The sequence below is a fragment of the Sycon ciliatum genome, chromosome 10 (assembly GCF_964019385.1).
Source record: "Sycon ciliatum chromosome 10, ocSycCili1.1, whole genome shotgun sequence".
Classification (NCBI taxonomy): domain Eukaryota; kingdom Metazoa; phylum Porifera; class Calcarea; order Leucosolenida; family Sycettidae; genus Sycon; species Sycon ciliatum.
Window position 1 is genome coordinate 28,718,344 of NC_088652.1, and position 11,785 is coordinate 28,730,128.

Genomic DNA, 11,785 nt, shown 5'->3' on the forward strand with positions numbered 1-11,785 from the left:
AGTCTTGGGCCAAACAGTCGTGATTAGCCAACTCAGAAACGTGCACATACATGTAGGCAAGAGTACAACCATGCACTGTTGAGTCTTCAGGATGCAGGACAGGGGAAGGAGGTTTTGATTGATCCGGTCGGGCCGAACCCTAGCCGTTCAATGTAAACGGTTCATATACTTTGTGCCTGATATGGTGGGTACACATGATCTAACCAGCACTGAACTCGCGTTGGTGGTCATAACGTGGGTCCAGCCATGGCCTGACCAACCAGATGTGACCGGTTCCGGCGGGCCTGACGTGGTAGAAGGTTCAGATGGTTGCACAACTGGGATTCTACCAACTGGTTTCTGGTGCACGGTTCTCGATGCTATGTGTCCCCAATCTTGTGATGATATGCTCTAACTTCAGAAATTTAAGGTGCTCAATGTTTCCGGTATGAGGGCAAAATGCCAGGCTAGGTGAACGGACATTTTACGTACAGAGAAGCAGTTCCCTATTGGATTATGTGCGTTAGCGTTTGTTCGGTGTATTGAATTTTTAGGTACTAACAGACGCACCGAAAGTACCGAAAATAAAAGTACACTGAAAATTTGTGAAATCACAGCCAAATGCTGTCATCATCATACATGGACATACATGTACATACACATGCCCAAATGTGTAGTGTAGACTGTGTGCACTAGCAGAGTGTCTGTAGACACACTGTGATTGCCAATCCCACTCACGGGCACAGACAGTTTATGATGCTCCAGCAGTGCAGACTGCAGTGTGTACATGTACGTGTACACCATGATCGTTATGACTCATGAGAAAGTCATAACACAATATCTGACATCATCCGTTGATTGCTGAAGCCACATCCAGTGTTGGCTGAACTCATGAGGCATCGTGCAAGTCGTGTAGAAAGCAAATCATTGAACTGCTGCCAAAGCCGAGCCCATGACCCATGTGCCAGCCTTTGTCTTGGTTACTCATCATGCTCGAACCATGCGAGGTAACCATGGTAATCGGGGCTGGGTGGTACCCCAAGGCCCAAGCTAAACAACATTGTATCTACATTGTGCATTGTACATCCTAGAAACAGAAAACTCGCCCGCGGGGAATTTAGTTTTGTCCGAAGAGGTTTGGCACTAAAATAACACTGGCTGGACAAGGAAAGCCGCGGCGATTCCGCCGTACGTGACAAACTATGTGGGCCGTTGGGCATTGCTTTGTCCAGCTACATGTACTGTATGTACTGTATGTACTGTATGTACTGAGTAGCTGCCATTCTTGATCCCTTTCATGACATACTAGTATGCTTGATGACAGGGATAGTTATGAGCAACACAATACTTTGGAAAACCTGATCATTGATGCTGCAATTGGTTGTGCTTGTATTCCACTGAGTCCATTGATTCCACACCGTCCGTGCCCCAATATTTTAGTTGCATCATGCACTGTGACTGCATGCAAGTAGCAGTTGTTTGTATTGATATTTTTTTGTACTGATTTATTTGACTCGACCCTCTGAATTCGGTATCTGTGTACAACTTGGGAAGATCCGAATGACAATATACTGTACATAAACATAAACGTGTGTTTAATAAATAAATAGTGGGCAGCCTGTCTACGTCAACGGGACACGTGAGAATGAGCATTGTGTTCGTGATCTTAGTACTCAGTTACCATGGTTACTCCAATGCACTCCATGCAGTGCACAAAATCAGCCAAGACTGCACCCCCCCCCCCCCCGCCGAGTTTTACATTTTTGCAAGAGTCCATAACCCCCCGTTATGCACTCTTGATTTTTGGCATTGCCCTGGCCTGACGTAGCACGTGCTGATATGACGTCGAGCGTACATGAAGTGTGCACGAATGAGTCATGAGTACAACTGGGGCCCGGTGTTGCACGTGAAAAATTCAATCGATGAACTGAGCTCAGAAGGACTAGACTGTGCATTGTTGAGAAGAAATGGATTGATTAGCCAATAGGCCCAATACTCCATCGCTAAGCTGACGATGCCGTTCGTCTCAGCTTCTATAAAATCTCCTTATGGCAGGTCTTACAATCACTTTGAGATCCGCCTAGAAATTTCGGAAGACAGAAGTATCCCTCTCGAGATTTCCTCCACTTGGCCACAAGAAATTCAAATTATTTGAAAAGTACTAGTAGTTTGCTGGGAGAAGAGACTGCGAGTGCAATGGGGGAGAAAACGAGTGGCATGGTGTACCTTCACCAGTTCCCTCGCTGCACGAAGGGGCCTAATATCTCACCGTTCTGTCTGAAGATGGAAACGTTCCTGCGAATGGCCAAGATTGACTACGAAGCAATTGGGTCGTTGACGATGGGGCCGAAGGGGAAAGTACCTTTCATTGTTCTGGACGGAGAGACCGTGGCCGATTCGGACTTCATCATTGAATTTCTGATAAAGCGCTTCAATCTGACGATGAATGATCACCTTGATGAGAGGCAGAAAGCTGTCGCACACGCCATGGAACAGATGCTGGAAGAAAACACGATTTGGTGAGTGGAAATTGAATTCTGCAGAAATGTATGATTAATTATTCTCCAGTTGAGGGAATGATTGAATGTATGATTGAAATGCATTACATTCAAACATGCGTGAAAGATTAGTAGAACTCTGATGACGTCATGATGCGTACCCACTTTGAGAAGAAAGTACTAGTACATGTGCCTACCAGGCGAAGCGCCAGCACCCCAAATCAAGACTTTTTTATTTTCCGTGGCGGGAAATCGAGCTTTTCCAGGTATCTACAGCCTGTAGAAATTCAACGCTGAGAATTTCCAACTATTGTCCGGCTTTGGCCCTCTGCCACCGACCTATCCTTTGAAGGAGAATGCTGAAACCAGTTGGTTGCTCTTCAGTAGTTCTTTCTCTATCGTACACATATTTTTGTATGTCGACACATGCTGTGTGCGACGACGTAGACACTTCTCAACACTTGAGTGACTTGAATTTGGCCATGATGACCGAATGTCATTGGACCGTGGAGTCGAGTAGAGGGCTCAGGCTCGATCGGCACAACGGGTACGTATAGCACACGGGTAGGGCTAATGATATATCAAGTTGTTTGCTGTGCACAACCTTGGGGCGGAATTCGGCACGAAATTCTCTGCTCGCCAACTGTTGAGTATACCATGCAATACGTAGGTTTAAACTCATGTTGCAGTGCTATCACGGTTGCAACCCTCTTTCAAATGTTGACATAGCCAACAACCACATAATCCATATCAAATCTTGCCCCTTGTTTTCTTTCTAAGTGTGAAAAATAGAAATAATACCAGTCCTAATCATTGGAAAATGCAAATCACAGTCTATTATCGACACATCGTACTGTCGCGGACATGGAAATCCAGTCGATTGACCGGGGCCGGCGCCCTCAGCGCGTACAGAACGTTGCATGCAGTGCACATGTTGATCCAATGCCACCATCAGCAGCGCATGATAAACCGTGCTACGGCTGCATGGCGAGCGCCCTGGGGCCGCTATACGTGCGACCGGATTTCCATGTCCACGACAGTAGTACCATGCAGCCTGGTAGTGCATTTGGAGCAGGAAAGTGAATGGTAGCACTGCGGTGGTGAACACATGAGCTGATGATAACCATCGTCGTCTTGTTGGTTTGTGTTGTCTCCAGTTCATTGCAGGTTGAACGAGGAATGAACGTCTACTCTTTCTTTCCAAAACTGGCTGGGCGCACGCCAATGAGACGGAAGCTAGTGCCAAACCAGTCCTTGGAAGTTTTGTTGTGCTGCTGGACTTTCAATCATCATGTAAAGTATATTCCGGTTTCTGAGTCTTCGTGTGCGCCTGAAGAGCTACACTGTGTAGAGATGTTGGAAGTTTATCCTGCTCACGACACTGCACCAAGTACAAGCACTTCCTCGGCACTGCCTGAGCCCTGTTCTGTGTTTACTGTGACCAGGAGAAGCAACTAGAAATTTGGAGCTTGAGCTGGAATGCTGGTGCTCTCTCTCTCTCTCTCTCTCTCTCTCTCTCTCTCTCTCTCTCTCTCTCTCTCTCTCTCTCTCTCTCTCTCCGTCACGTTCTGCCACTGTCCGAAACCGGTGCATGTGCTAGCATGTCGAAGCGCATTGTGTCTGAGTCACTCACTCACTCTCCTGCTCCTCCCTCATATGCCCAAGACAGTATGACCAACTGTGAATACAGTTCGCGCCCACATGTGAACTTGTGTGGTTCTCTTGTACAGTGTGGTAAGCTGCCACGTGTGTACTTGCACGTGTTGTGTACATGTATGTGTGTGCGTGTGTATCTATGGGACTGCGTTCTCCTATTCTCTCTCCGGTGCCTTCGAGGCCCACGCAACCCTTGTGACAGTGGCTCGACAGCACAGGGCAGGAGTGTGCGCGCGTGCATGTGTATATGTGGGTGTGTGTGCGCGCGCGCGCGTGTGCATGTGTGGGTGTGCGCGCGTGCATGCAGATGGGTGTGTGCGCACGCTGATGCTCAGCTCTCCAGAATGATGTCCGTGTGCGTAGCCAGTGTATGGTGGCAACATAGCCTTCCTTCATGTATATGTGTATGCACATACTATTTGGGATGCTTTACTGTTTTTGGTGGGATCCAGTTACATAGTTTTCTGTTCAATTATTTATGTTTATACAGCTGCTGTATACATGTATTTGTAGTGCACCTTTCTGTCTTTCTGCTGGTCAATTTGTCGTCTTGATGGTGTTCTAATACTGATATACATAGAAAATATTACCCTCAGAAAGTGTGCTCGTTGTGAAGTTGTCCTTCTTTGGGCTCAAACCATTGCTCGTGTATAGGTAGATACATATCAGTGGGTTCGATTGGTGGCGAGAGGTCAGCCTAAATTGTTTGGGGCGGAATTCGGCACGAAATCCACGCTGAGTACTTTTTGACGACGAGTTGCGTCGGTCTTGAAAACTCTGGCGAGAAAGAGAGGAAAATGATGTCGCTTGGAGCTTTCCGCGAAACTTAGGGCAGCTAATGCCCGCACCTTCCCAAACATTGCCTCGGAACAAGACGATACCACCAGGGAAGCTCTTGTGAGCAAGGGATAAAATAGTCTCTTTTTGGTGATATTGAGCTGAGTTTCAAATTTCCCGGGCCTGGGGTCGGATTTGGAAAATAAAAGTGCAACTTTTAGGGCTCTTTTTCGGTGCTGGCGCTTCGCCTGCTACTGTCCGGGATACTTCTTAATATTATACAAAGTCGAGTCCCGCGACCCGACCAATACACAGCACTGCAAAGTACCGTTGATCCCCCCCCCCCCTTCACACGTACACATCTGTATACCCAATGTATTCCCAATGCTATTATATGCTACACGTGCATGCTTATGATAAGAGAATATGTGCGCCGAAAAGGGTCTTGCCAACCAGGGGTGCGTTTAGTACGTATGATCTAGAAGCGGATCAAACAGCAGCTGACATGCTGTGTGTGTGTGTGTGTGTGTGTACTTGTGTGTCCGTGTGTGTGTCCGTGTGTACTTGTATGTCCATGTGTCCGTGTGTGTGTGTACATGTATGTCTGTGCGTGTGTGTGTGTGTGTTTGTGTGTCCCTGTGTGTGCGTTTGCACTGCAGGACGCTGGGCTATCACATGCTGAACGACCGCTGCCTGGAGGATACGCCGGGCCTGATGTTCCTGAACCCGGGCATGCTCAAGTCGCTGGCGTTCAAGATGTACGGCAGCATGCGTCTCTCAAAGAACCTGCACGCGCAGGGCATGGGCCGACATTCGGGCGACGAGGTGGCCACCATCGTACGCAAGGACCTCGGCAGCGTGTCGACACTGCTCGGGAAGAATCGCTACGTGATGGGCGACAAGGTGACGACGTATGACGCCGCGGTGTTCGCCCTTCTGGCCTCGTTCTACTATACGGCACCGCTCTCGCTTCAGTACCAGCTGATGAACGACGAGTACAGTAACCTGGGGGATTACGTCAAGCGCATGCGCGAGGAGTTCTATCCGGATTGGGACGAGCTGACGCTGAAGTGATCTGCGACACTGAGCGCTGATCCTGTTGTCTGCATCATGCCATGCATGGTCATGCTAACAGCCGATACTGAGCCTCTCCGGAGCCTCTTCTCCCTAATGCGAGCATGCAAACTGGCCAAGGCTCGCCTAGTACATTTTGCCCATGTCTTCACAATTTCAGAATATATTTGAACTGCTTTTGTCCAGGGTTTTGAAACTGACCTGTCACGAATATACAACATGTAATAGAATAGCTGACTCAAAGGTTTTATTATTAGTATTGTCAGAAATGCCATTTGTACTTGCCGCACTGGTAATCATTATATTGTTGACTCGTTATTTTAGCCGAGTTGTCGCTACGCGTTATGCTCAGCTTGTGTGTGTGTGCGTGTGTGTGTGTGTGTGTGTATGTGTGTACATGTGCATCCTTGGAGTGTAGAAAACGTTTATAATTTGAAGTACGCGTTCACAGACAGAACCTTTCCTTCTTGACCTGGTTACAGCTGATTGTATGTGTTACATGGCTGGACCCGTTGTCACGGAATTGGTCTTTTTCTTAGCCACCTGATGTTGACTTGCATGAAACGTGCGGGTCACAAACACGAGTCTTGTCCCCTGCTCTAGGCAGTAGGTAGACTCAGCGATTTCTGGTGTAAAACTGACAAGTTCTCTCCCATGATATACCTGTAACACAGCCTTCTTATCAAATAGTTTAAGTGCCATGAGAGCGTTCTTATCCACCACACACTATCACACTATCATCAAAACCTGGTATTTTCTACTCTTTTATTCTTCTTTTCTGAATGGTAGTGCCGATGGGTTAGATATTTCTTATACATGTACAGTCAACTTCGCTAATAACGACTTCGGATATAACGACAATTCGCGAATAACGACAGAATTTCCATGCCCAGAGCAAAGTCCCATCTGACTGTATACATTTAACTTCGGATATAACGACTATCTGAATAACGACAATTCGCGAATAGCGACATGATTTTTAGTGCCCCGAGGTCATATTCACTGCTTGAATAACGACTTTCTGGCTTTTTGACAGCTATTTCAAGTACCTGTCATGCAGAAGTACCAGAAGAACCCGTGGCGATGGATAAGGCACACATACAAGAAGATACAGCCAGGGGGGGGGGGGTGTTTTTTCTTTTTTCTTTTCTTCAAAATAGTTGGAATGATCAGCACACCTATTGGACATGTAGTTGTACAGTACATGATTGCACATTAATCTTCATACATGTACATGAACATGTCCCTGTAGATGGCTCCAAAAGGTTAAATTTTCAATTTATTTCCCTTGTATAATTTATTGACTTTATTGTTCCTTTCAATTGCAATACGAAAATAAAGTACAAATAGATGACTTGCACAAAGATCCGAGCCGCGAGTGAGACGGGGCAAGTGCACCCTGTGCACCCAGGCTACACTGCGGGCACCCTACACCGTCTGTAGTGTACTTTTTTTGTCAGCATGAATGAATGGTGCACGGCATGTAGACTCTACATGATGTACATGTACTTGGTCAGTACCGTCACTGTCTTCAGAAGCTCATGAGTCATGTGCACTTGTACTTTAAGTTGTAGGGTTAGTGGAAGTACATGACTGTATATTATGTGAAGAGAAGCCAGGCGTTCAAACCAACCCAAAATACTCTTGCCATATTCTTCAGTGAAATAGTTATTAAAAAATTTGTCTTACTAAACAACAGTGAGCATAGAAGCAACCTCGATGCACCCAATAATATGGCATCCGGGAACAGCAAGTGTTGCACGAGGATCCCAAGAACACGTCAAGTTCCATGCTACCCGCCGCCATCAAAAGAACGAAGGATAACTGTGCTAGCCTAGTTCATATTCAATGTAACGCTATCGGTACGGGATATAGGAGCCTGTTGGGAAGGCGTGGGTGAGCTGTTAAAATCTTGTACGGTTCGCACAGCACAACATACATGCAGCAGTTATTGCGACGGTTAATGTCGATGGACGAGAGTCATACAGCACAGCCCATGGGGGTTGATGTTTCTGGGCTTCCTTTCCGAAAGGAAATTTTTATTTCTTCTCTAATAAAGCATAATCATGCTGATTATACCAGTCTGTTATGAAGACAAGAAAGCAGCCATGGACATTGTGCCACACTAAAGGAACGACAGGTAAAAGATAAAGCACTTCATCTGAAAACTCAAGGACTATCCATAAATACAGCAAATGATAATCCTAGCCTGGTAATGTCCAACTCCGTCATGTGAGCCATTCGGTGGGAAGCATAATGTTCGAAATGCTGAAATTTGAACAGTTGCAGTTGTGTTCGTCGCCACACAATGCCATCGCCAGTTCACATTCGAAATGTAGCCATTTTTACTAGTGTTGAAACGATCTCACCGGATACTCGCTAGCTCGCTCACCAGAAACTCGGCTCGTTTGTGCGGCCAGCTCGTTTGCACTAACGAACACCGTACACCGTACTCCGTACACATGGCAGTACATGTCGACCGGGGAGTCGTAGAATATTTTACGACTCCCTGGTCGATCGAGAGTCCAGTCCCGCGCAAAGTGAAAATCACTCGCAGTTACAGGTGACTGTATGCCTGCACGACACTTGAGTTGTTTCAGTTGTCGTTGCAGCTTTGGTGGACTCTACTGATGTCTTGTTCTGCATCTGCTGACCTGTCGCAGGATATGCTTCGGTCACCTCTCCATTCGAGTGAAAGTTACGCTCAGTCGTTTGGAAGTGTTCTCCCGCGATGCAGCGAAGACCAGGGCTACTTGCAATCTTTGCAAAACGGTCTATTCTTACAAAGGCTAATCGACGACGGCGCTGAAAAGACATCTCGACACCAAACAGCAGTCCGAGGTGAAGCAGCAGCAACCCCAAATGCCGGCGGTGATAATTTGAACCAGCTGAAAAAAATCGAACTTAGAAAAAAATTATTCAAAAAAATAATCATATTTGCCACATCAATGAAACTCGTTAGCTCGCTCGATAGCTTGCTCGTTAGTGGAACTGATCGCTCGTTTGTTATAGATACGCTCGTTTCAACACTAATTTTTACGCTTGTGTCCCTGTACACGGCATGGAAGGTTGAACAGATTCAACTCTTCCATCGCTTCCTGATGTGTACAGTAGTGCGGTTGCGTTCCCGTTCCTGACACTCACATCCGTCTCCGCTAACCAGCATAATGAGCACTCCAATGGTTCCCGCCGCTCCTTCCGTATCGTCCCAGCGCGCCCCGTCAAGACGTGAATTACTGTAGGCAACGGAGCCAGTGTATGATGAAGGCGAATGCACTGTTTGATGATGCTCCAACAAATCCTTTCACCGTTGTACAGAATTTGTAAGAAGAGTAGTGGCTCAACTGTAGGTCCAACGCAGAAGGTACCTCACAGCGCAGTTATGTTACGTCCACAATAATGAACATACTCAGAAGACTGTGATGTGTATCAGACACACTCTGGCATTATTTGTTCCACATTCTCCCAGGAGGAGATGAAATATAGTTCAATCATGTCTTTAGTACATGGGGTACTGTTGCCTCGTTGCAACTAAACAGGTATGCAAGTTACTTTCCCATGAGACCCAGCCGGAGCCGCATCGTCGTCATTACCAGCTAATCATGAAGAGGTATAATGTGACTTTCCACCACTCCCTGATTCAATCATAGTTTGCAAGCCTGCGCCAAACTGCTTTCTTACTAGAGCCAGGCATCGGATACATATGGCTTCAGTAAGGTTTACAATGCTATGTCTCTGGCCTAGATCCAAGTCTAGATACAGCTGCTCAGAGTAAGGGCTGATGAAATGTTCATATCGGAACAAGTGAGACTTCAACAGTAGCTAGTACACATCAGGCCTGAGGACTTCGCAGCGTTTCTCCTGCACACTTGTTCTCTCCTTCAACTCAGATACTACTTGAAGTACTACTAAAGGCCATCTGGCTCTCATACTTAGTCCTTCCACCCTTCATTTTCATGGTTTAGGCTTCCACTCGTCACTCGGCAGTTTCCTGGCCTCTCCGCAGTCTGTCATCAGGAGAGGGTCGCTCTGGAGCTAGTGCAGCCGATTGAAAGGGAATCGAATTCTTTCTCAGACGTCCACAAACTTTCGTTGTGCTTCACTTCGCTTCCACTGCGGGAAAGTAGTCACACTTCAGGACCACGACGTGCTTGTTGCAGCCTACACCAATGATACTAAAATAATAACGTTATTCCCTCATTTGTCTGCCTCCCGCCCGGCCGGCTCGGAAAGGAACGTATGGAATGGGAGCCTCAGTTCCATTTCTCGTCTGCTAGTTCATTCAGGAGCGCAGCAGCGCTTCGGCATGACGATACAAGTCGAATCAAAACAACTCTACTCTCTAGCCAAAAAAACTAGCTCAGTGTTCGTCAGGCAAAAAGCGAAACTTCGAAAGTCACGAACTCAAAAGGTGGGGAAGTGCAGAGTCAGAAGGTCCACTTGCCCCGTCTCGAACCCAGACAATCTTTGTGCAAGTCATCTATTCCCGGATACAGCCTCCTGCGTAAAGATAGAGACGGTGCCCGACACTCCGCGATAGGCGGAGGACTTGCTGTTTATATTCGACAATCGCTTATGTGCCATTTCCAACGGCGGACCGACCTTGAATGCAAACTGGAGCACATTTTCGTGGAATTTATAGAATCGCAGACCAGTCGAAAGAATACATTCCACATGTTTTACAGGCCCCCTCACCGATCATCAGCAGAAAAACACGACTTTTTTGTGTCCTTCCAGTCCACCATTGCCAACGCACTGTCAGCCTCAGGCACGACAGTCATTCTCGGTGATTTCAATGCCACACTCCGACAGTGGAACGCAACAGCTGTTGATACGGCATAGGGCAAACAGCTAGCAGGATTGTTAGACGACCTTGCACTACAGCAAATTGTCCGAAACACCGCAACGCGATACTCAGCTACGGGTAGCCAGTCATCACTTCTCGACCTGGTTATCACAGACGCAGAGCATCGTATATCCGACCTTGAAGTCCTAGATCCGCGATCAGACCACTGTTAATATCTCTCAGGAAAGCACACCCCAAAGCACCCGCCGCCCCGCTTTGTACCAGACTACGCGAACACTGACTTTCAATCTCTACGACAGAAACTTTCATCTCTTCCACTCCGGGAGTGTATGCTCGGTGCTTCCACCATCGAGAGTGCGTGGTGGGCATGGGAGTCATGCATCACACAAGCCATTGCCAGCTGCTTAGCGTACAGACGAGTTTCATCTCGAAGACAGCAAACCAAGTCTTGGTTCACCCCGCATCTGCATCACCTTCATCGCCAGAAGCAGCGCCTTTTCCGTGCCGCCAAGCGCCACCAAACAGTAGCATACTGGTTAACCTACAAGGCCCAGAGGAATGCATATCAGAACCAGTTAAGAAATGCCAAGACCCTGTACTTCAAGCACCTCAGTGAGAATATTCACGATGAGCAAGATGCCCACCTTTGGTGGAAGAAAGCCAAGACACTTGCCAAAATCTCCTGTAAGAAAGATAAAGTTCCTGACCTAACGTGTGAGGGCTACACGGCACAGAGCGAACCAGAGAAAGCAGAAATGCTCGCGAAGGTATTTGAGCGCCAGTGCACTCCTGCTCACGGTACAGGTCCAATACCAGCACCAGCCGACGACTGTCCGAATGAATTATTCTCTCTGCCAGTCTTGGCCGAATCCTCAGTGTACCGGGTGCTCCGAAGGCTCCCGCAGCATAAGGCAACAGGCGGGAACATCTCGAACAGGATCCTCCGAGAGATCGCACCATGTATAACGTCCTCTGTTACCAACCTGTTTAACGC

General features: G+C 47.3%; 1 protein-coding gene across 1 annotated transcript; it reads left to right on the top strand.

The window, feature by feature from the left end:
• Positions 1-1,912: 1,912 nt before the first annotated feature.
• On the top strand, positions 1,913-6,455 carry LOC135825563 (failed axon connections homolog). The gene is made up of 2 exons (XM_065338175.1): positions 1,913-2,498; positions 5,570-6,455. The coding sequence occupies exons 1-2, from the start codon at positions 2,176-2,178 to the stop codon at positions 5,982-5,984; spliced, it is 738 nt and encodes a 245-aa protein (XP_065194247.1). The 5' UTR covers positions 1,913-2,175; the 3' UTR covers positions 5,985-6,455.
• The last annotated feature ends 5,330 nt before the right edge of the window (positions 6,456-11,785 follow it).